The sequence below is a fragment of the Parasteatoda tepidariorum genome, chromosome 3 (assembly GCF_982258835.1).
Source record: "Parasteatoda tepidariorum strain Cologne lab strain chromosome 3, Ptep-v5.0, whole genome shotgun sequence".
Lineage (NCBI taxonomy): Eukaryota > Metazoa > Arthropoda > Arachnida > Araneae > Theridiidae > Parasteatoda > Parasteatoda tepidariorum.
The window spans coordinates 47,514,709-47,541,294 of record NC_141757.1 but is presented as its reverse complement, the minus strand read 5'-3'; the positions used below and the strand labels follow the sequence as shown (position 1 = coordinate 47,541,294).

At 27.4% G+C, this 26,586-nt stretch overlaps 1 protein-coding gene across 1 annotated transcript; it reads left to right on the top strand.

The window, feature by feature from the left end:
- Nucleotides 1-1,154: 1,154 nt before the first annotated feature.
- Nucleotides 1,155-26,586, top strand: LOC107447102 (prolyl endopeptidase). The gene is made up of 19 exons (XM_016061920.4): nucleotides 1,155-1,393; nucleotides 2,173-2,300; nucleotides 6,345-6,440; nucleotides 7,240-7,408; nucleotides 7,498-7,599; nucleotides 9,835-9,977; nucleotides 10,927-11,039; nucleotides 13,112-13,257; nucleotides 13,820-13,924; nucleotides 16,449-16,553; nucleotides 16,961-17,038; nucleotides 17,536-17,649; nucleotides 19,078-19,226; nucleotides 20,592-20,708; nucleotides 21,745-21,840; nucleotides 21,961-22,062; nucleotides 23,589-23,748; nucleotides 24,896-24,964; nucleotides 26,403-26,586. Exons 1-19 carry the CDS (start codon nucleotides 1,223-1,225, stop codon nucleotides 26,466-26,468), a joined length of 2,229 nt encoding a protein of 742 aa, XP_015917406.3. The 5' UTR covers nucleotides 1,155-1,222; the 3' UTR covers nucleotides 26,469-26,586.

Here is a 26,586-nt window from a genome sequence, read left to right as displayed (position 1 = left end):
ATATTTGCATTAAAATTATAATAATTATCATCAACATGTCTAGGTACTTGGGCACGTAACCCTTTATTCAAGAAAAGGTTGCGCACTCCTACGAATTATAACAAAAATATTTTATAAGATATTTTTTTAATTCACTGTTCAAATAATAACCCTTAATTAAACTTTGAATACATTATTGTAGTAAAGTGAATAATTTTCTCGTATTATTAAGATGAATTTAATTTAAATGTGGTAAGTTGTTAAGTGCATACAATGCTCCAATTTAGCATTTTTCTAAATTCCATTGCAACTATTAAGTCCTTATTAATTAAAATAATTTAAATTAAAGAGTATTAAATAAAATAAAATGAATGATTATAAATACCCGAATATATCTTCATAGTGTTTTTGTTTCATATTAAAATTTAAAAAAATTTAAGTTAAATCTGAGATAGTGGGCATTTATAAATCTTGCAGAGGGCGCACCTAAGTTTGTATACACCACTGCATTAATGCACATTGCTAAAATGAAATAAATGGTAGGTAGGTACTTTATTTAGCGCAAACTGGAGCCGCACAATGGCGGCTATTGGAGACGATTTGGGAAACATTCCTGAGGATGATCCGAAGACATGTCATCGCAATTTTGATCCTCTGCAGAGGGTATGTCTCCCCTGCTTTGGTAGCCTAACTACCTGCGCGTGAAGTCGATCACTTTACAGTAGAACAGTTTAACGAGGACCGATACCGCACACCCTCGATCCTTAAGCAGGCTGATCAAAGTGGTCACCCACTCGCTGACTGACCACAGCCAGTGATGCGTGTACTAAGATGAAAGAAAAAATTTAATTGAAATATTGTTAAAGAATCATTTTACCCTCATAAATGTAAAAGAATAGAAGGATAATCGTTTGGATCTGGAAACGCTTGTTCCTTGAAAATACATGAAATCTGAATGAAGTTTGAAGCCCCATGCTCCTAAACTGAAAAAATCGGTCCTCTTCGGACAGCGGGTAAATGTCAAATGAGAGAGAAAAATACGACATAAATTTATAAAACTCAAAAATAATGCAAAAGCGACAAAAAAGGCTGAAGTAGATAAATCTTGGAAGAACGATATAACGATAACGATGGTAACTCTTCTATATCGTTAAGAAATTTTCGCGAATATCTCAGTCTTTAATGAGGAAGAAACAGGCTACCGGAGAAAACGTAAACAATCACCGCTCCTTACTCCCTCTTTATGATAGCTTTATTGAAAGTCTGTGTTCCAGTTTCTGTGTATAGATTTCATTCAATATTTAAATCAGTAAGGAGAATAAATTTTTCTTTCAAAAAAAGCCGGGCAAATATGTCTTTTATTTATCCGGATGCGAAAAGAGACGGAACAACTGAGGATCACCATGGAGTAAAGGTATGCAATTTATTTTTAATCAATTTTATTTTACTAATGTGGGATTTAAATATGACCACACTTAGAAATAGATCATCATATATTTAGTTACAATTTAAATATCTAAAAGTTTTGTTTGGCACAGCAACTTAAAGTTTTTGCACCAGTTTCAGTAAATATTCTTAATAATTACGTAACTATACATCTTTTCTTCTTATATTAATCATTCATCTAATTTTCTTTTTAAATTGTCAAGACTTAATGTTTTAAAACTTAATTGTTACCTCTTTTAAATATATTTGTAAATTAAATAAATATATTTACTTTTTTGTGTATATTTTTTTTTAAAATCAGAATTGAAAATGTGTCAATATTTCCGTAAAGGGGGAAACATTTCCGATTGATATACACTAAAATACTCGACATCTGAGCCGAAATAAAAAAAAAAGAAAACATCACAGAAAGAGATCAATAAGAAAGCTATAGCTTCCCAGGTCGAACCTCTAAATATTTTTTTTTTCCTTTTAATTTGCAAGTTAAAAATTTGTTTTGCACCCTGGCAATTGCAGTTAGAGTGACAGATCAGAAAGCAGAAATATCCTTGACAGTTTTTTACCAGGACTCGTATGTGTTATTAAAATCTATTAAAAGTTTTAATGCTTGATTTTAACGTTTTGTCGACCAATCGAATTACACCTGAGTATAAGCTTGCACTTTTTTTTAACAGCTTCAACTAACTATTTCTAAACAGGGAGACCTTCCTGATTGGTTAGCAAAAATAAAATTTCATCTATTTACAGGTTATTGATCCGTATAGATGGCTTGAAGATCCTGATGCAGATGAAACCAAAGAATTTGTGAAAGCTCAAAATGATATAACAGTTCCTTATTTAGAAAATTGTCCAGTTAGAGAGAAGCTTAGAGAGCGGTAAATTTTTAAAATTTTTTCGCATCGCACTAATATTTTTATAAAACATAACTTTATTCAAGTAATAATAAATTTTATGTAACAAAGCAATCTAATAAGTCCAGTGTTTTCATTTCAGAAATAAATGGGAGAGAATTTCTCACTCTTTCTCAAAAACAGGGTGAGATTTCAAAAAGTTAAGTGAGATTTCTAAAAACTAAAAAAACACGAATAGACTTGCAAAAAAAAAAACATTTCTTTAATTATAATACATTTTTAACGTCTTCTAATTTCTAAACCATTGAATGTTTTTGCTGCATTATCATATGGGAAATGTTCTATATCTACTTTTTCATCAGTTATTCTCATTAGTTTGCTCAAATGCTCACCAGTCAATCTGTTACAATATTTTGTGTTAATTTGGTTTTGGGTGCTAAATGACCTTGCAACAGATGCTGAACTATTCAGAATCACTAATTAAATTTGTAGCATTGTGCTCACACTTTCCTATCTTCTACATCTACCTGCATAGGCTTTCAATTATTTCTGTTATAGAATAGTGAAGTTCGTTGAAGTTATTTCCATGTTCATACTTCTTGTTAGGTCTTCCAGCATAGTTTTCATAGACTTCAACTTTTACAAATTGCTGTAAATTGTCGGTGAGGGAGTTTAGTAATTCATGAACAGCTAAAAATAGAGCTAACTTTAAACAACTTATTATAAAGGACTCATTTTTTTCCTCAACACTTGTCGTAGCTGTTTTTATGTCTTTTTCAAAATAGCAGAAGACGAAATTTTTTCCAAAATTCGAGAGATTCGCGCATTTTAAAATTGATTAATAGAGTGCCCGAACTTCTCACGTTAATCATTTTCTAATGCGAGAAAAGAAAAAAAACATGCGAGATTCTCGCGCTGTAGTGAAAGCACTGAAGTCTTTTCATGAATTCGCAAATACCAAATCTTAAATTACATACTAAAATATATCATTAATATTAATAATCTAAATTAATATTAATACTAATTAATTTTTATTTGTTGGGAAGGAAAGTAAACTACTAAAAAATAATTTTCTTTGTATTAATTTTCTGTTTTATTAATAATTCTTGTTGCAAATTTGAACTAGAATGCACAAGGAGACATAAAGACAGATGTGGGACCTACAAAATATTTATGCTCATTTTAAAATTTCAGGTGATACAAAGTTGTTAACCATGTTAGTTACAATTGGTTGTTAGAACTGTAATTTTATTATTTTTACCTTACTTAGTCTTTTTTTATTTTAACAAATATCTTGAACTTCTTTTTTGTCTTATTTAAATAAGTTTTAATAAAAACTAATTGTATAAGAACATTATAAGATAAATTTTAGTAAAATAATGGAATATAGTAGCCTCAAAAGCAGAACCATTCTAAGATTTTTTTATGTTACTACTATTAGTATAATGCTAATTTAGTTGAATGTATAAATATATATAATCCTAGGAACAAGCAGACTTGATAATGGAAAAACTGCATTAGCTTTAAATATTTTTAAGGTAGAAAAAATCCATATCACCTTAATAATTTTTGAATCTAGTGAAATTTATACATTTTCAATAACATACCAGAGGATTTAATTTTTAATTCTATTGGTATTTTTATGATATGTTATAGGTTTTAGGCTATATGAATAATTTTTTTATTGCATATTTTTTGCTGAATATATTGTAAAAATATTACAGAAGTGTATTTTCAGTAGTGTAGCGAGACTTCGTGGGTCCCAAATCAAACACAAAAAGTGGGCCCTATAATTCCTGGAAATCTGATACTTTTAATATAAATGAAATATTTTTTTAACTTCAAAGTTTTTTAAGGCCCTTTGTACTTGGGAGCCCTGGGCTTAACTATTGTTCACTTAGTAGTTGTTCATAAATAATGCTGCATATTTTTTCAATATTATGGACTCCTTCATTTTCTTAATCTCTAAGTATCTCAATTTACCTTACCCCTATGTCTTGCATCATGCTATTTTGCATTAACATATATACTAATGGTTCAGAAAGTTGTTATGGATCGACGGGAAAATTTCCGTATTGTGATCTATGTCAAAATAATTCTCACGTCTTGGCAACTTCCAGGCAGTGGCGTGCAAGAAATTAAAAAAAAAATAAAGAAATACAAAAGAAAAACATCACTGAAGGAGATCTATTCAAAGGCAGAACTAGTAGCTACTTCCATGTAAACCACTACATGTTTATAATTTTTTTTAAATTTGCAAGTTTAAAATCTATTCAGTTCCTTGGTGATGGTAGTTGGCACAACATCTCACACCCTGGAAATATCCACAATCATGTAAATTTAGTTTTTAAACTTAATATATTTTTGTTTTAAGTTTATTTTTAATTTATTTTATACTACCCCTTACCTCATGTCACAATATAATATATAAACATATGCTAGCAGTTTAGGAACAAAACCCATGTTATGCATCCTGCTTCAAATTTTATTTTTAAGCACTCATGTATTTTAATGATATTTGTGAGGCTAACAACAATAATGGTCAGATGTGGATTTATTTTGATGAAAAAAATTACAAAAACTAAATATATGAAAATATTTAATGTGCTGATTTTGAATGATTCAGATTTAACCAAAATGTGTGATGTCACACTTCCTGCCACAAACTGTCACAATTTAAAAAATCCCTCTCTTCATCTAAATAAGACAAAATTTATAGATGACCCCTTAGGTTTTTTTGTTAAATAAAAGTTTAAAACGCTGATTTATATTTAAATGTAGAATAATTGAACAAAATATGTAGGTAAGAGAGGGGTAAAACTGGGTATACCTTGATATTGGCGAAATTAGTAGTATTATCTAGCAGGCAAACTCTGATTTACACTTAACTAGTCAAGAGGAAGGTCATTCAATGTTGGCATGATTATGATTGTATTTGATTAATGTGTGGCATCTCTGTAGATAAGTTACTATTCCAACTCTCAAATTTTTATTTTTATTTTTTTAAAGCTATCATTATTTATTCATCATTAAAAATTTTTGCTTATTATACGTTTACTAATGACTCATACCTTAACAAACAGTAAGAGTTTAGCCCGATAGGTAGCACTGTTCTATCCTCCGCTCATGGGCTAAAACCGTAAACTACCAGATCTTTTGCCCCACCCTACTGATGTGTGTCTATGTGGGGCCCATAAGAACTGCAGTTCAGCGGAAGAAGATAACAACACACAACAAGACTGAACAAAAGTTTTATGTATATCAGGACAAAATTTACTTATTCTGAAAGTTCTAAATGCTTGAAGACCCTTTATATCAAATTATAGTTTTTTTTTTATATAGATACAAAGAAATTCTCTGCCATTTTTTTTTGAAAAATATTAATAAACATGACATTTTTGTAAGGAATTTTGGTTGAGCTCTCAGTCACCCTGGGCCTTGGGACAATTGTCGCTCTTTCCCTCCCCCTCTTGAATAAGGCTTAGACCTAGATCAGATATAAAATACGGGCATAATTGTCTTAAATTGTTATATAAAATGTGTGTTACTTTTTGAATGAAATTCTAGTATTTCTAAATTTCCCATACAGTTAACATGTGAAAAAGTTAAACCATCCAGTTTGACCCCACTAGTGGAGTCAAACTGGATGGTTCTTCTTCAATTCATTCTTAAAAAAAGTAGTCCATCTATGACTTTTTGAGAATGATGTATTGTATACAACTAAACAATGAATATTTTGGTTAAATCAGGCAGTTTTTAAGACAAACAGTTTCTAAGTCAAACAGTTTATTTCATACAGGCCTTTGAATCTTAGCTGCCCGGCATTACCCCCTGTTCCCCTATATAAATTTTCCCCCAAATCCTATTTTTATATTGAATATTTAATTTTATATTTTCTTTTAAAATAATTAAATACCTTATAAACTTTTATTAAAAGTAAAATGTAATAAACTGTAATGAAGTTTTAGACTCTTTGTTATAATTTATGTTTTTATTGAGATGCATACTAATACACTGTGCAAGCTGTTTTGCATTTTAAAAAAGAACTGATTTGTACTTTTCTTTCAGAATTAAGAGTATGTGGAACTTTCCTAAATATAGCTGTCCATTCAAGGAAGGGGAGAATTATTATTATTTTTATAACACTGGATTGCAGAACCAAAGGTAATTTTATTTATTGTCTTTATTTATTAAGTCCTTGGTAAGGCTACTTTGTAGTGATAAGATTTAAAGAAAAATACCAATCGTATTTATTACAAATGTACATGCTGATCATACAAGATCAGTAGTGGATTTTTGTAGAAGTTTTTTAAACAACTTCTCCAAATAAACATCATTTATTTGAAAACGAAGAAAAGAAGTATCTGGCTATCTTGTTACCCAATTTTCCTGAATTTCCTAATGCTTGTTAAGGTAATAAAAATAAAATAAAAATTCTTCAAAAAACAACAGTTGCAAACATTTTTCTTCCAGTTTAATTAAATTATTATTATTATTTTTTTTCAGTATTAAGTTATAACATAACTACTAACTATGCTTTGTTCATATTAATTTAAGAAAAGTTTGATTCAATTTTCTAATAAAATATATATTAACATCATGAATAAACAATTATTATTAGTTGTATTTTTTAAAACTAATTCAGAAAATAATTTCATCTAAAATATATGGTAAATATCTTAATTCAAATATTCAATAAAAACTGGATTTCACTTTTTTCACTGGGTTAGCGCCTTTTCAATTTTCATGTTTTTTTTTATTTATAGTTTTGAATGATATTTAAAAAAAAATTTGCTATCAAGTTATCTAGGGGTGCTATCACATTTATTCAATATCCATAAAAGTACCCTTATTAATAAAAAAAATAATAATAATTGAGTTGCATTTCTTAAATAAAGTTTTTATAAACTGATATTTCCCTTTTTATTTTACAAAGATCATTGAGCAACTATTGTCTTTTCAGTGTTTTATATAAGCAGAAGACATTAGAAAGTGAACCAGAAATATTTTTGGATCCAAATGAAATGTCCAAAGAAGGATTGATAAGCATACCTTTCTATGAATTTTCAGAAAATGGTGAATATCTAGCTTATGGAATCAGTGAAAGTGGTTCAGATTGGCAAAAGATAAAGGTTGTTTTCATTATACTAAAATCTTAGCGTTGATGAAATATGTTTAATGTATATTTGTATTTCTCATTGAATTTTTTATCAAATTATAGATAAAGAAGGTATCTAATGGTGAAGAATTTCCAGAGACAATAGAGAAAGTAAAGTTTTCAGCTCTTTCATGGACACATGATAATAAAGGATTTTTTTATTCAGTAAGTTAAGATAATCTATTATATTATTATTTATATTATTACTTTTATCATGCATTCTTGATTGTATTTATTTTCAGTTGTCTGATTATTTCTGGTAGTTAAATATAACTTACTTTTTTTAAATTTGATTTTCAGGAACTATTTGATCAGTTTTGTTCAAATTTTGTATTTTTACCTTATAAAATTTCATTCTTTAAAATTATGTACAAATTTATATACCTTTCATATCAAATTTTTTTCGTCTACTAAATAATTATTAAGAAGTATTTTTTGCGAAGACTTATCAATTTGTGAAATTAGCTTTTCCTAATATGAGGGATGAAAGACTTCGGCAAAAAAGCGGAAATCCACTTTTTTCTCCCAATTTTTAAAATTTCCGAACATTTTCTAAAAACTACATTTTTTGGGGAGTCCAATTCGAGAAACCCAAGCCGTCCGAACGATAGTCGAACTTGGAACAAACTTTTTCACTCTGCAGTAGCCTTCCGAGAAAATAATCTTCAGACGAAACTGGGTGGAGCTTTGATAACCTCGGCTTCCGCTGTAGAGTGGAAAGGAGTCTAAAGTAGTTTCGTTTCGACCTCCAATATTCTATTTTTTTTTTGTCTGATTTTCGGAATTTTAAATATTAGGAACTGCTCCGGAATCTGCTAAAATCGCGATTCTTAATCAGACGATTTTAATATCTAACAACGATTTTCGTATTTAACTGATTTAAAAGTTACTTGTTGCGATTTTTTTATGTGATTTAAAAATCGTACTAGCAATTCCTATTCACTCAATTCAAAAATCCAATATCGTGATTTGTATTCCCGCGAGTTTGAATTCCAACGTCACAATTCGTATTCACGCTTTTTTAAATCCAATATTGACATTCGTTATCACGCAGTTGTAATAGCAGACATCGATTTTCGTATTTGTACAGTATTTAAAAATTACTCATTGTGATTCGAATTCACATGATCTAACAATTATGCATCGGGATTCTTATTTACGCTATTTAAAAATAAAATTCAATATCGCAATTTGTATTTTCATGTTTTTAAAATCTAACAGCGTGATTCATGTTCACGCGATTTTAAGATCCAAATTCACGATTTATGTTCACGCGATTTTAAAATCCGAAATCGCGATTAATATTCAAATCCAAAATCGTGATCCTATTCACGCCATTTTAAAATCCATTATCGCGATTCATATTCACGCGATTTTTAAATCCAAAGTCATGATTCCTATTCACGCGATTTTAAAATCCATTATCGCGTTCCATATTCACGTGATTTTAAAATCCATTATCGTGTTTCATATTCACGTGATTCTAAAATCCAAAATAACGATTCATATTTACGCTATTTTAAAATCAAATATCGTGATTCATATTCACGCAATTTTAAAATCTAATATTTCGGTTCGTTATCACGCAGTTGATATATCAGGCATCGTTTTTCGTATTTGTACGCTATTTAAAAATTATGCATCGTGATTCTTATTTACGCGACTTAAAAATTCAATATTGCAATTTGCATTTTCGTTTTTTTTAAAAATCCAACAGCGCGATTCATATTCACGCGATTTTAAAATCTAATATCGTGGTTCCTATTCACGCGATTTTAAAATCCAAAATCGCAATTCATATTAACGTGATTTTAAAATCCAATATCGTGATTCATATTCAAACGGTTTTAAAATCCAATACTATCGTGATTCATATTCAAGCAGTTTTAAAATCCAATATCGCGATTCATATTCACGCAATTTTAAAATCCAATATCGCGATTCTTGAAAGAAGTAGAATAAGTTTTCTCTTGAATTAGTTACTGTAAAGATGTGATATTTTTCATTAGTAAGTAATTTAATAGTCGTGACTTCCTAGAATTGCTTAATTTTCTTTAATATAGTAGTGGTCAAAATTTTAAAATTATATTTAAGAAAATTTAAAGTTAACTGTCTAAATTTATCTGTCACTTTAAATATTATAAAAAATCTCCCGGCATAGTTAAAAGTTACTTTTATATATGTCATCAATATCATATAGAACACCCCCCCCCTCCTTCCAGTGATCTGCATTGTAAAAGTTCAGCTTTTTTTTTATTTTTGTCCACTTTCATGCCTGTAATATGTTGTACCTCTTAATTCCATGGATAATTGAGAGTTAGCCATATTTGGGTTCTTAAAACCCCTACATTTAATATAGAATTAATTGCTATTTATGTAAATGTCCTCTCCTATTCATAGGGATATCCAGATGCTGAAAACGGTGTTGATGGAACTGAAACCACTTCTTTGGAAAACCATAAATTAATTTATCATAAGATTGGAACAGATCAATCTCAAGATGTTGTTTGTGTTGAGTTTCCTGAGCACCCTAAATGGATGACGTAGGTGTTTTCAATCTTATATTAATGAAATGATTACTGTTTGAATATGATTACTGTTTGTATGATAAGATGTTAGATTTAATAGATAGTATTTGATTATAATAGTTTCAAATGTTAGGTGGTCATAACATTCGTTATTTTGCAGTCTTCTTAATATTAACTAGTCTTTAAATATAAATTTATAGAAAAAAAGCTAACATCTTTATTTCTTTATTGTTATTTTTAAAATATTTTATTGCTTTCTAAAAGGTTTCCTATTGATTTTAAGTTTGACTTAAAATAATGTGTTTTTTATCTTTTTTTTTTATGTAAAAAGTTGGAAAAAAAATCTATAACTTAGTATTTTTCGAGTTAAAGATGTAAAGCTGATTTATTTTTGTCAATTTCCTGATGTAAAAATAGTTGTTAAGGATTAAGTTTTTAAATATATTTTTGTAGTCTGATGATATGTACTTTTGAATGTCTTTTTTGCTTTTTTTTTACAATACATATAATAGACTTTATTTTTTTCCAATTATTATTCGAAATAATTATTAATATGTTAATATTAATAATTATTTCCAATTATTATTAATATTAACATTTATTATTCGGGTATCAGAAGGGCAGACATGTTGTCCACTCTTTTAGGAGCACCATATTAGGTGGGGCTACTTTGATTCCACGATAAGAAGTACAGATAGTACTGAGAGAGAAGAAGGAAATAACATGAATAATAAGGGCATTGTGTTGAGGATTCCCAAAAAGCTCTTTACCCGTAAGTCTTAGGATCTCAAAATAAGCCTCTGTGTACAATTCAAATTTTTTTTTCCTAGTGTGTGCTTTAACCGTAAAGCAGATAATTCACTCTCAGATATCAGTAGTAACAAGATGAAAACCATTGATTGTAATATTTTTGACTTTTTCTTAGTGAGTTCTGATTTTAAACTTTTTCTTTTCTTTATTTTAGTTCTGCATCTGTTAGTCACTGTGGCCAATATGCTGTTTGCAGTGTTGCAGAAACTTGTAAAAACAATATGGTTTACATATGTGATTTAAAGACTCTCCCTAATGGAATATCTGGTAAGTTCTGTGAAAACAAGATAAAAATTTCACAATTTGTGGAAGTGTGACTAATGTATTGGGGCTATTTATTAAAAATTTTTACTGTTAAATCAGCCTGTTTTACAAACTGTTATCTTTTATTTCTATGAAATTTGAAGGTTTTATGGAGAATAATCAAAAGTAATTCTTGAAATTTATCCTTTATGAATTATTTTTATTAAATTTAAATAATGTTTATAAATTTAATAATTATAAAAATAATTACTTTATAATTTACTTAAATTTTTATGAATTTTTAAGTATCACAATCAAAAGTGTACAATACCTGAGTCAGTATTTGTATTTGTCTCTATGAATGCTGACAAAACAACAGTACTAATAAGTGCTAACAACAGTGCTAGCATTGCTAACTGTGCAATATATATAGACACATGTACAATGAAAAGTCTTGTACCTTACACCAGTGTTCCCCAACCTTTTTATCACCGCGGACCTGTCAACGTTTGATAATTTTACCGAGGCCCGCTGGGGGGACGGACGTTGATTGTTTATATTTTAGATTATTTTGATTTATTAATCTTAATTTAATTGTATTTAAACATGCCTTCAAAATAAAATACAGTTACACCAAAAAATAAATAGAAAGTGATTTAACATTCTAACTTACTAGAACGTTTAATCAATTAGTCGATCGGGAGGAAAGACGAAATTCTTCATTAGTTCCAATGTATAGTTCGCGCCGCGCTTTCTTGTTTTATTTATGATATTTACAGTTATGATGATTGATTTATTAAAACTAATTTAAAGAGAAAATATTGCGGTGGTTTTCTTTTTTTTAACTTTTTAAAACATTAAAAAATTTACGTCACTACCTTCCTTGGCCCCTTCCTTTAAACAAATAAAATTTTAATGGAACACAAATATTTTTAAATTGGGCGGCCCGGTACCATTTGATCCACGGACCGGGGGTTGGGGAACACTGCCTTACACGATAGGGACTTTTGTAAAACCTAAAAGTAGATTTTTTTCAGATAATAGGACTTAAAGGTAGAAGCTTATGTATTCAATAAAAAAAATTAATATAAATTTTCATGCAATATTTTGTTATTATGCAAATGAGCTCTTTTAATTATAAATTTTATGTTGATTTTTTTTTTATATTTTATTTTATAATGAAGTATAAAGGTTCAGTGTTGTATAATTTTAAATTTATTACTTTTATCTAAATGTTACTTTTTTTTTTTTTAAATTCATGCAGAATTTCATTAATGTTATATGCTTATATAGAATTTTGTATATGAACCTTAAAATTGCACTAATTTGAATTTTGTGAATGCTAAATGTACATACATATTTCTTTTGTTTTATTTTTCGATTACTAATACTAGTTTGGAAAATTAGCACCCTCTGTTTCAGAGACTAATAATGAATGAGGGTTTGTGATTTGCTTATTTTTGATGATAGAGAGAGAAAGAGAGTAAAAGCAATGCTTATATAAAACACGAAATTTTTTCTATCTGGGAAAAAAATCACTTTAAAGTTATAATAAATAAATTTTGAAAGAAAAAGTTTTACCTTAGCATAAGTTTTACCTTCGGATAGTTTGCTAATGAGAAAGGGCTTACATATTTTTAAAAGTATAATTATATAATTATTGAACTGACATTTATGAGAATTTTTGATTTTAAAACAATATTTTGAACTCTATAATTACAAGCTGAGAATGGTTAAACTAAAGAATAAAACTCAAACTTTGTTTAAGGAAGTATTAATTATTATGAAAGTAACTATATTGTTTTCTTATTTTTGTGGTAACTAATTAAAAAATTGTTGTAGCTATTGAGTATATTGATTGCTTATGTTGAAATTAATATTTTAAAACTTATAAGCTATCTATTTGACTTATAATTGCATAAATATTAGATCATGTTTCAATTCCTTTTCTAACATTGTGCAATAATGTATTGGATTTACTGTAAGAGCATTATATTAGATATTTTGAATAAAAATATGACTGATAAATATTTAAGAAAACAAAAATCTAAAACATCATCAGTGCTAAATTTTTATAATAGTTACTTACATTTCAGGTCTTCTACCTTTAAAATGTATAATTGATAATATGGAAGCTGAATATAGTTATGTTACAAATGAAGGAACAACTTTTACTTTTAGAACTGATAGAAAGAGTCCCATGTATAGATTAGTTAACATCGACTTCAATAATACCAGTGAAGTAAGTTTTAAGTGAGCTCTTATATTTTAAAAAAATTTCACTTGTTGCAAGTATGAAATGTGTTTTAGTGTACATTATTAAAAGAATGACATTTTTTATTTCGGTAATTTACCAACACCTAATTTTGATACCTAATTTATACCTAACCTATACCTAATTTAGATGTTTTTGTTGTAATCTTTTCTCTTAAATTTTAACAGTTTGTTACTGCCTTTAGTCTTGAGTTTTTTTACATGGGATTTTTTTTTTCCTTAATTTTTTTAAAAATCAATTTCATTGAAGATTAATTCAATAATTTGAATTAATATTCTTGAATTAATCTTTAAATTAAAAGAGTTGGCTCTGTTTGAACTTTTATAATCACATCTAATATTGCAAAAATTATGAATATCTGAAATTATTATTTTTATTTAACTAGTATTTATAATTTCTTTAATTAGTAAATAACTGTAAATTGAGTACAGTAACATGCTCAAATTGAAATTTAGGTTGTGTATTTTTTTCAAAAGTGCAGAATGCGTTTGAAAATATTTGTTTATTTATTTAAAACTTTATTTCAAAGGACAATTGGAAGGATTTAATGCCTGAACACCCAAAATATGTTTTAGAATGGGCAGAATGTGTTGATAACGATAAGCTTTTTGTGTGCTACATTGAAGATGTAAAAGTAGGTATAATGATATATTTAAATTTATAATGTGTTTTTATTTTCAGGTTTTCTTCTTAATTATTCAAAGCATATTTATAATGAAATTTTTATTCCTATTTTACATGTTTGAAGATTTTTTAAACTTTCAATGTTTTTAAAATCAATATTTTTATGAATATTGTTATATCTTGTTTTAACTGAAAGTATTGAAATTTTTTTTATTATAACAATGATTTTTTTACTCTTCTAACTAATTTGCATAGGAATAAGGTATTAAATGTGTTATTGCTATAACATGAGTAATCCATTTTAATTAAGTTAAAGATAAGAAAAAAGCGCAGTTTGTTGACAGTTTCCAATAGTGTGAGCAAAATATTCAAGTGCTCCATATTCTTAAAATTCAAACTATTTTCAAACGTTTAAAAGTAGCAGTTTTGATTTTAAAATATGTGTATAGGTGTAAAATAAAAAACCAGTTAGATTATTATTCTAAAAAAAGGTAATAATTGTCCATTGAGCATTTTGAATTGTGTTATTAATTTTCTTTCATAATGTAGTTAATGAAGTTGAAATAAGAATTGATCAATAAGTTTTGCATAAGTGGATAAAATTATTTTTCACTTGATTATAAGACCTAAGATAAAATTATTATAAGACCTGTATATAACTTTCATGAGAGTAGGAAATTAAATCTTTAACTTATCAATGCTGCAAGTTATGTTATTTTTAATTTTGCTTCATTAAAACCTGGGCAGTTTTAGGAATTAGGGAAACAATAAATGTTGCAATATAAAATTGAAAATCCTAGTTTATGCTTCCATTACCAAATATCAGAATAAATTTGTTACCTCATTCATCTCTACAATGTTTGAGCAAAGATTACTTGTCTCTCTCTAAATAATCAAGAACTTACATTTGAATCATTGTTTATTTAAGTAATTTTATGTATGATTAAAAAAAAATTACAATTTTACAGTATAATTTACGGAATAAGTTGATTAATACTAATATTTATCTTTGAAAAGTGAAATTCATCAAGTTTAGCTAGGCAATTACTTTCTGCAATTCATTAGGGAAAAAAAAGTTTATTAGTCATTTTTTAAAATCTTGCTATTTCAAGTAAATGAATAAATTTGAACTGAGTTTTCTGTTACAATAAAATAAATCAACTTGATAGATTACATATAAATTGAGTCTAAGATATTATAATGGTGATGCTACCAGCTCACAGAATCAAAATAGGAAATTAACTAAATTTATTAATCTATACAAATTAACTATTGATTTAATTTGGAGCATTTTCCAGTCCATGAATGCATATTCCGAAACAACACAATGGACTAACACAATGGAATAAGTTGATTAATACTAATATTTATCTTTGAAAAGTGAAATTCATCAAGTTTAGCTAGGCAATTACTTTCTGCAATTCATTAGGAAAAAAAAAGTTTATTAGTCATTTTTTAAAATCTTGCTATTTCAAGTAAATGAATAAATTTGAACTGAGTTTTCTGTTACAATAAATAAATCAACTTGATAGATTACATATAAATTGAGTCTAAGATATTATAATGGTGATGCTACCAGCTCACAGAATCAAAATAGGAAATTAACTAAATTTATTAATCTATACAAATTAACTATTGATTTAATTTGGAGCATTTTCCAGGCCATGAATGCATATTCCGAAACAACACAATGGACTAAGATTCTTGATTTAAACAAAGCTTTGTTGCTGTACTCTTGTCGGCATGTCCTGTCTTACTTTCTAATATATAATTAAAAGGATTTCGTATTATAGTTAAAAAAATTTTTTTATGCATATGATTATTTTTAGGATTGAACCCATTTTTTTAAACCATATCTCATAATTGAAACATAATGTTCTAATTTATTTTTTGTAATAGTTCATAAGTTGCCGGGAATAAACCACAAATAGCTACTTGAATCATTATCTAGTAATTGTTAAAAGAATGGAAATCTTTTCTTCTTTGTTGTTTTTTTGTTAAAATAATGTGGCAAAATAAGACATTTTGAATGTGAACCTGAAAAAAAAAAAAGAAAAGGAAGAGGAAGAAATGATACATTGCAGCACATTTCTTAATTTATTTTACATATTGTTTATTTAGTCTGAATTTTATAATTCAAAAGTATTTTTGGATTAATTATACTAAAATAAATTGGTGCTCTTCTTTAAATCGATATCAGAATTTCAACTTGCTATTTCATTCTCACTGAAAGTGTTAGTGTTGAAGTATAAGACTTAGAAAAACTTCATTGAATTTATCATAATATTCTATATTCATAGATGTTTGATTTAATATTATTTTAATTGATGAATGTGTATTCAATTTTATTTCAGTAAAATTTAATTATAATTCTTTATTTTAAGAACGTAAGTCTTACATGATGATTTTTTTTATTGAACTAGATGCAATGCAGAGAATATAATGCTCTCTGAGCAGAGAGATTGTGTATAAGTGAAAAATTTAATTATGGTGATTTTTTTTACGATTTATTTATTCTTGTTTTTTTTGCTTAGAGTCAACTACATTTACATGATCTGAAAACAGGAAAATTCATTCACAATTTTCCGTTAGAAGTTGGAACCATCACAGGCTGCTCTGGAAAGAAAAAGCTGAGCGAGGTATTTGGTTTAAATAATCTAAAAAATATACGAATAAAAAGAAATCAATGCTTCTTTTCTAAATAAGGAATTTTTCATATGTAATTAGTACAAATCTGTATTAAAAAACAATTTGGAATAAATTCATCTATATAATTAGTTTTAATTGATCCAAATCAAATGTATGCTTAAAATTCACACAGTAGAGCGCTGATTATACGAACGCTGATAATGATAGTTTTAAATTCATAAAATTAAAATTCTTACACAATTTATTACATATTTTTGTGTATTTCATTTAATGTTACTAAAAATTTGATAATATTTTAAATTAAACTATGGAAATTTCAATTGTTATATTGCATTTAAATGTTTATCTTTATTTTTGCTGTTTAAATTTATCTCACTAATTCACTAATTTCTTTTAGGTTTTCTTTCGATTTGTCTCTTTCTTGACTCCTGGAATTATTTATCGTTGTGAATTAAAAGAAGATTTAAATCACAAGGTAGGAAATTTCAACATCAACTTAAACTTTTTCCTGATTTTATTTTATATGTGTTAGTCCTCGTTAAACCTTGTTTTTATTTTTTGTCAAAATTAAATTGAACTTTTTCCTGATTTTATTTGTGTGTTATTTATCATTCAACTTTTTTTTATTTTTGTGAAAATTAAAATGTGAACTTTTTTCTGATTTTATTTAATGTGTATTATTAATCATTTTACTTTTTTTTTTGCAAAAGTTAAAAGTCAGATGTTTTTTGAAATTTTTTTTTTAATTCAAAAGAAACTTTTAAAAATTCTATTTTTAATTTTACATAGTTTTTAATTTAATTATTTTTAATTTTACATAATACAGGACATAATAAAATATGCTGTCATGATATTTTTAAAAATATTTTTAAATAAATGTTTTAATTAAAAAAATATTTTGAAAATAGTAAAGTAGCAAAAGAGGTATCTTTTTTTATCACATTAATTTATATTATTGTTTAATTTTTTTAGGAGTTTAGAACAATTAAAGTTGAAGGTTTTGATGCCTCAAAGTTTCAGACTACCCAAGTGTTTTATCCAAGCAAAGATGGTACAAAAATTCCAATGTTTATCATTCATTCTAAGGTAGTTTAAAAGCTTGTGATTTTTTTTAAACTTCTTTTGCTCATTTTTACATTTTTGCTAAAAACTGTGATTTGTACTGAAAAATAATTTATAAACCAGTGTCATTGATATTATTCATTGATGTAAACATTTTCTTGAATTTTACTGCTGAATGCTTAAAAGCAACTGTTTAACAAAAAGAAAACCATAAAACTCAATTGCTTCTGCTACGCTGTTCATTCTACTTGTGGGCTCTAAGCTTCAATCATCTCTTATAATTTTCTTCAGGTAATATCACTTAAAAAAAATATTATTGGAAATACATTTTGCATTATTAGTTTTCTCTAATAATTCATTGTTTTACAATAATAATTTTTTGAAAAAACTGTTTAAATTTTAATATGATATCAAGTATTGTAACGTATTAAATTTTTAATGAGTTAAAAATTTAAAAAAAGAAAGGAAAATTAGAATTAAAAAGTTTTGAATAATTTTACAATCTCTTCTGTTGCCATAGCAATAAAACCATATTTGAATTGTTATATTTTGCGTGTTTGAATACTTAATATATATATATATGTTACGGCCAAAGCCCGAAGTCTGGCCACTTCGCGAATTGGCCATGCCTCTCGGCCAAAGTGAGATGTAATTGAAACGATCAGTGAATATTTTACTTTGGCTGACCATTTCACGAAATGGCCATGATGTTCCATCCAAAAGGCGATGTGCTCGTTCAAGAATGCCTGGTAGGCGCCCCATTTTACTACTTTTTTAATATCTTTTGTATTTCTAATAACTATTACTTTACAGAAAAAAAAATTTAAGTGGTATGTTTTTTCACATACCGGGTGGTACAGTGGAACCACAATTTTTTATTATTTGTTTTATTAAAAAGTTAATTTGCTAATATTGCCCCTTTTGTTTTCTTTTTTAATTTAAAAATATAAAAATATAGACAAGTTTTTAAATTAAAATTTAAAAAATTAAATTTTTTACTTTGTCTCAAATGGCCACATCCCACAGCAGTTAGCTGCGGGTACCGCAGCTTGTAATTTTTAAGGAATGAAGTTATACAGAGCCACTAATACGTGCCAAAGAATTTTTCTTCCAACTTTGGTTGTTCCTCCCATGCCACTTCGCAATCTGGCCGGCCAATTCCCAAAATGAAGAAAAGATCGGACATTGACCAGCCAATTTACAGCGTTCTTAACCATTATCAAACGCGATTTGGCTGGCCAAATTCGGGTTTTGGCCGTAACTTATATATATATATATATATATATATATATATATATGTATATGTATATGTATATATATATATATATATATATATATATATATATATATATATATGTATATGTATATATATATATATATATATATATATATATATATATATATATATATATATATATAATGTGTGTGTAAACAAATTTTTTCTCATTTTAGGATTTTGTTAGAGATGGCACTGCTCCAGCATTTCTGTATGGCTATGGAGGTTTCAATATCAGCTTGTTACCTCATTTTAGTGTCACCAGGTTAATATTTTCTCAAAATTTCAAAGGTGTTCTTGCTTTACCAAATCTCAGAGGAGGAGGGTGAGTTTTTCTCTTACTTGTTACTCTTTATGTATTTGCACTTTTGTTTTATTACTATTCATGTACTCTTTTTTTCTTCTTTGGCGTGACTGTTGTTGTTTTAGCATATGAACATGCCTTTGTTAACCTTCTGATAGTTTCACAAAATTAAGCAAATTTATAAGTTGTGTTTATTATAAAGTACTCTAATATTTCTTTTTTGCTGTATCCCTGCAGAAATGTACAGTTAAAATAATGAATACAAAAGAATTATTTCAGATTGTAAAGCAATATTAGGAGTTAACTTTCTGCAGTGTTGCTACATAATATTTTTGGCTCTAGTTTGTATGGTAACCTAAAATTAAATTCAAGCTTAAGCAAGATTTATCCAAGCAAAATGATTCATTTTTAAATTTTAGTACAATAAGAAGTTTAAGCATCTTTTAAGTACTAATAACTTTTAATTTTGATATAACAATATTTTGTCATCAAGGAACTAAAATGATCCTGTAGCAATTTTCAGGGTTGGTATTTAGAGCGAACAGGAAGCAAAACCTTCTAGTATTTAATAATGTAAACATTAAAATTTTTTAAGTTATGTCTTAAAGATAATAGAGTTGTGTAGCTTTAAGAGTTTTTTTTATACCTGATTTATTTGCATATAATGTTATTTTTTTGGCTGAGATGTATATAAAAATCTATAGATAATCTAAAATTGTCATTATTTTCTTATTGTCATTACTTCTTCTTTGGCACCACAGCTAGTCATTATTTTTAATGGGTCAAAAAACAAAATTCTGTGATATTAGTAAAATTCAAGAATTCATGAAATTTTTCTAAAAATAAGTCATAAAACTCAACTTATATACTTACAATGAACATCAAAAAGTACAGATCACATACAAGAATACAGATGCAAGACAGAAGATAGATCGTAAAAATAAGTTAGCTTTAGATAAGGTTTTCAGAGTTATTATTATCATTTATAGTAACTGACATTTTATTTTACAGTGATTTTATTGCAAAATATTCTGCACAAATCTTTTAACTATTTTTGGCCATATTCATAGTATTGTTTGGCATTTCCCCCCTAAGATGCTGGTTTTGAATTTTTGTCAATTTTTACATAAAATACAAATTCTCTACTTATTCCTGGATCAGTTTAGGTTCAGAAATATAGGGTAGTCACTGTTAGCAAGCATTTAATTTTGAAATATACCTTTAAATTTTAATTTTGATTCTTCAAATACTTGTAAAATTTAATAAACATTTAGAATAAATTTCTCATTTCTTCAAGAAAAAATTTCTGTAATTCTATACTTTTTTGTTCTGGTTACAAACTTTATTAATTTCCTTTCATTATTCATTTGTTCATTTTCGTTTTAGAGAGTATGGTGAGAGTTGGCATTCTGCCGGAAAACTACTTAACAAGCAAAATGTGTTTGATGATTTCCAAGCTGCTGCGGAGTATTTGATTGAAAATAAATACACAAATTCAAAAAAGTGAGTAAATTCTTTTATCTCAAGGTTACTTTATTGATGTATATAAGTATTTTTTTTAAGCACGCTCATGCTTGATTCTTTAGATTTAGTTTTCTGGCTCAGGCTAATGATTAAGTTTAGCATTTCTTTATTTTTCATTTTACTTTTTAGGTTTTGTTTTACTAAGTGGTGATAAGTGATTTTTATTATCAATTTTTTCTCTCCTTCAGTCATCATTAGTTTGAATGGCAATTACTAATTTTGCCATTCCATTTGAAGGCTATACAGGAAGTTTCATCACAGTGGTTACAGAAAAAGCAGGCAGTGACTAAGAATTTTACAGCAACACATGTACATAAATGTCATTGTATCCGGCTTGGCGTGCTTCTCTCTTATGTATTAATTGTTCATCCATATTTGTACTAATACTTTTATTATCTAAATCATATTAATTTTATGTTTTCTAGTTCAGATCTTATAGCATTTTGATTTGGGGATAAACTTACAAAGGTTGCCAAAGTGGTTACCAATTCTATAAGTTTTCAAACCTGGACGTATTTAAATATATTTTTTGACATTAATTATTGAAAAACATAAAATTATGGTAATTTAAATTAATATAAATATCGGCTCAAATCAATTAATATAAATATAAATATCGGCTCACATGGTTAGCCAGTTTATAATATGAAATCATTCCTAGCAGCGTAGAATGATATTTCTGGGTATAGGCTGCTGTGCAATTCTCAATCCTCATGATGTGTCCTAGCACCCTTTCAAGTTTTTAACTGCTTCTCTGAATCATCTTGTATCGAATAATTTTAAGTCTAAAAAAATCATTTTGATTTTGGTACTTCAAAAATTAGTTGTAACTGTAACTGCAACTTAAATTTTTGTTATAAAAAATTTCTGAGGCTTCTGATTTTTGAGAAGCCATGCCCTTTATTGGTTTTTATGAACAAAAATTTTCTGTACTTTTGTTTAGTTTTATTATTGATCAATATCATCTTATATAGTCATTATTTTGTTACGTGAATGTGAATTCTGTACATTGTAGATTAACTATAAATGGAGGTTCTAATGGAGGTTTGTTGATTGGTGCATGTATTAATCAAAGACCAGAGCTGTATGGATGTGCATTAGCTCACTGTGGGTATGTACTGAAAGTTATGTTTCTTTGCTCGTAATCGAAATGTTGCTGGCTGAAAAAAATGTACTCTTTTGTAAAGACGAAATACATTCTGGTAAAGAAAATCAATTTGATTTGTTTCAGAGTGATGGACATGCTGAGGTTTCATAAATTTACAATCGGCAGTGCTTGGATATCAGATTATGGCAATCCTGATGAAGAGAAAAATTTTCATAATTTACTTAAGTAAGTTTGAGGCTTCTCTCATTGCGTGATGTAAAATTTTTACTGTTTAAGGTTACTAATACTTGTAAGCTTTTTTTTATCCCTAAATTTTAAAAAAAAGAAAAAAAACTTTAGATGTTTTTGTTTTATTATGAAAAATGAAATCAGTTGCTTTTCAATGTTTAAATGAAAGGGCTTGTAATAAGAAATAAATTTTTTTAAAATGGAAATTTATTTTTTAACTAAGCAATCAATTTTTTTAATTCAATTAATATCAGCTATATACATAATTTTTTGATTTTAAATTTTTTAAATTTATTTATTTTTTTAAACTATGCAAATATTTAATTTTTCTTATAAAATGTAAAAAAAAATTTATTCAGAAAAATGTAATTTTATGTGTAAAGCTGATTTTATTATATGATTCATGTCTTAATGTGAGTTTCGTAAAACACAATTTGCAATTTTCTAATATTTTTATCATAATTATTTCTATTATAATTACTTTTAAAACATTGATTGACCTGCATATTTGCTTTTCAGTTATAGTTCTAAATAGTAAACTTGTAACACAATCATGAAAGACTTTAAACTTAATGTTCGAACTGACAGTACATTTTAAATTAATTGAAAAATTGATGCGTCATTCTTTAATAACGTAAATGATTTGGGGAATATACATCTGGAACTTGTCAGAATCAAATCGTCTTAGCCTGAATTATTCACCTATCTTCTAGTTCTATGAAAAGTGTAAGCTGTTCATAAAATATAACCTCCAAATATGTGATTGCTCTTGTAAAGTCAAAAACAATGTTTGCAGTGTAAATGATATAATTATAAGAGATAGAAAATCAGATTTTATTCATTGAATTCAAAGCATAAGTCAGTTATTTATAACAATTTAATTACTGTTGAATAAATTTAATGTTTTATTTCTACATCATTAGACAACTTCAAAATTATGTTGTCAAAATCAAAAAATTGTTTTGCAAAAGATCCCTGACCATTGTAATTTATACTCTAATGAGTAGGCAGACTTTCTTGCCAAAAATTATGCTTTGCTGACACGCTGTACAAGACAAAACTTCTTTTCTCTCCTCTCAATTGTTTCTTAAACAAATAATGCTGTGGATTCACCAAGATGAACTCTTATCTAAAATAGAAACCAAATATGGAAGAAATAATTGCCTCTTGGGTATGCCTGACAAGCATAGACAGTCAGCAATGGCCGCTTTTTGTACACTTACATGGCATGATTTGCCTTGCTACCCATCTCTTTTGCATTGGCATCATCTTACTGAGGCTGCCAGTCCTCTGTGTGATAAAAGAAACAAGTCTATGGACAAATATAACTTGCTTACCTTTGGGACTTTCCAAGGAGTGACGAAATAATTGAGATACTGGGAAATGAAAGCCTTGGGTTATCTCATGAATTTTTTGGGGTTATTATTGCATTTGTTTCTTTATTTGAATTTTTTTTTGTTCCTATTCATATTCATCGCCACAGCCATTGGAAATAAAAAAAATTTTAATTTTGTTTGATTTAGATATTCTCCACTGCACAATGTCCGTGTGCCTAAAGATGATCAAGTTCAATATCCAGCTGTGCTACTCTTCACTGGTGATCATGATGATAGAGTTGTGCCACTTCACACTTTAAAATTGATAGCTGAGTTACAGTATAGGATAGGCAAAAGTCCTAAACAGGTACTTTTCTTTCTATCTTTTTATTTCCCATAAAAAAAGATCTAATACTTGTATATATGTTTTTTATAAATGTTTGCTTTATGCATTATTGTTTAATCTCATTTATACATCCCAAATCCTCTTTAGTGCTGCAACTTGTACAAAAAATACCTAATATTTTTTGTTAGAAATAAGTTTAGTTATTACCAGTAATTTGTCAAATTTTTTAAGGCTGAAAATATTTGATATTATTTATTTCTGAAGTAAAATCTCTTTCCATATAAGTATGTAAAATTTTATTTACTATTGAGCTATTTATATATACATTGCACAGAAAATAAATATGAAAGAATCATTATTATTTTTTTCTTCCTAAAGTGAAGTTTTTATTTTAACAATAAGTTCAAGTTGAATCTCATTTCTCAATTTTTTTTTACCAACATTTGTTGTATTTCAAAATTGAATTGATTTAGAATAAATATAATTAGTTTTTTACACAGAATGAACAATATTAAACTAAATAAAAAAAATTTCCTTCCCAATAAAGGCAGAAAAGTAACCATGCTCATTATAAAAAGTTGCGATAAAATGCTCAGGGAATTAAATTTCACTTTATGGATCTATTTCCATGCATTACTTAAACAGAGATACCGAGTAGTACTAATTTTCTGTAAATCATTTCTATAAATTTTAGTATTTCTTTTATCTTGGAGAGCCTTTGAACACTGTAGATGAATATGATTTCTCAAAATATTATTCTTTAGTTAATGGACTCTAATTTTCGCGTATAATTTATTCCGTTTTTTGAATAATCTTTTATTAGTTACTTCTTTTAGATTCGGTGAGACTTATTTTTTTCCGCGCATAGGACAAACTTATCATTTGTTTCATAATTTACCTAAACTTCTCTGATACTTTTATTGAGAATTGATTGCTAATCTTGATACAGTTAAATTAATGTATTGAAGCTTGTTATATTGTTTTGCGAAAGTGTAATTTATAGAACGTCACTTGTTTAATTTCTAGATTAAGACAGAAAAGACTACATGATTGTTATTAGTACTTTAAAATTATCCCTTCATATATACAAAGGGCATCCTTGGAAAGCGTCCTTACTTAAGTTTAGTTATGAAGTATTTAACTTTGAATTTTGTTTTAATGTTTTTAGGTTAATCCACTCTTGGTTCGTGTAGACACTGAATGTGGTCATGGTGCTGGAAAACCTACTGCTAAAATAGTGAGTATACATTGGAAGAGTAAATTTTTTGATAAGTAAACAATGTACAATAAACAAATGTAGTCAAACACCTCTATAATGAACCTGGAGTAAAGCAAACGCTCGGTTATAGTGAACAATTTTTAGTAGTCTCTTCTGAACTCCCATTTAAATAATGTATTTTATACGCTTCTAGTGAACTGCTGAGAAATTGGTAATTCATATAAAGTGGGCTCAAATTTTATTTCCATAGATTTTTTTTCCAGTTCTTTAAATTTGCAGGAGTTGGAACTACAAGCAACAGCATTGTATCAAATTTCAGTCTTATCAACTTCGCTCACATTTGACCAGCTGTTAGACAGTGCATCCTTCTAATTCTCTCCCCCCCCAGGATACAGAAATACCCCCCCCCCCCCAGAATGACCTTCCGACAAACAGTCGTTGACCCGTTCATTCAAGTTTCGTTAAGTTTTGGAATGTACTTATCTTTACAAGCCTCTATTTACAAATCACCCCTTGGAAGCATTAAAAGAATTTAATTCATCAGTTCCCATTTTTTTACAGCTACGGAACCCCAAATAGAACATCTTTTTTTGGAACCCCAAATTGATAAATAAAATTAGTAGCTGTGAATAAAACAACCAATTATTAACTATAAATTATTTTGATTATATTTATTGTGAGGAATGACATTTCAGTCATTGTTTTATCAATGATAGTCTTAAAATTATAAATTTTATGTTAAACAGTTAAATTCACAAGCCTGGAGCTACGTCTTGACTAGTTCTGAGTTTAATTGTAGTATATGCATAAGCTGAAAATGAATAAAATGCGCTGAATTTTAGTTTACAAAAAAGAATTGTTATAAACGTTGAGAAGAATTATCAGCAAAACATAAAGTTCTTTATTCTAGGATTTGATCATTTTATATAGAATTGAAGATTTTGAGGAGAAATAATAATGCAATTTTTTATAAATGCATATCTTTTTCATAATTTGTTCAACCTATTGTTATTGGAAGAAAAAAGATTTTTTTTAAACTTTTTTTTATTGTTATTTTACTTAAATAATTTCATAAAACTATCCAAAATATCGAATAAAGGATGGTTTGTTGTTTGGGGGTAAATATAACGACAAGTTTCAACAATCATTACCAGTTTAAAAAATTTAAATTCTTGGAACCTTTTACGGAACCTCAAATTTCCGTGGAACACCATTTTATTAATTCATTTACTCTTGCCTCTGATTTAATTCATTTTACAGTTGCTCTCTTCTTCTTTTACATATCAATTTGAGATAGGCAGACATATTTTTCAAGAGCATTAGAAATGGTGAAATGGTAAAAAGGAAAGCATTTTCACTATAGCATCGTTCAACTGTAGTTTTAGTATTTAATAACTTAAAGTTTTTATATTTTTTCATAATTTTTTTAAAAATATTTATGTGTTCTTTATTTCAGATTGAAGAGCTTACTGATATGTATTGCTTTATTTATAACTCACTGGACTTGAAATATTACGATTAAAGCAAGGATCTGATTTTAAAGCAACTAATGTTGACAGGTTTACTCGAGACGAGCACTTGTTTCTTTCTTTTATAATTTTCATGTAATGAGCCTTTGAAATAAAATTTTTCTTTTGTTA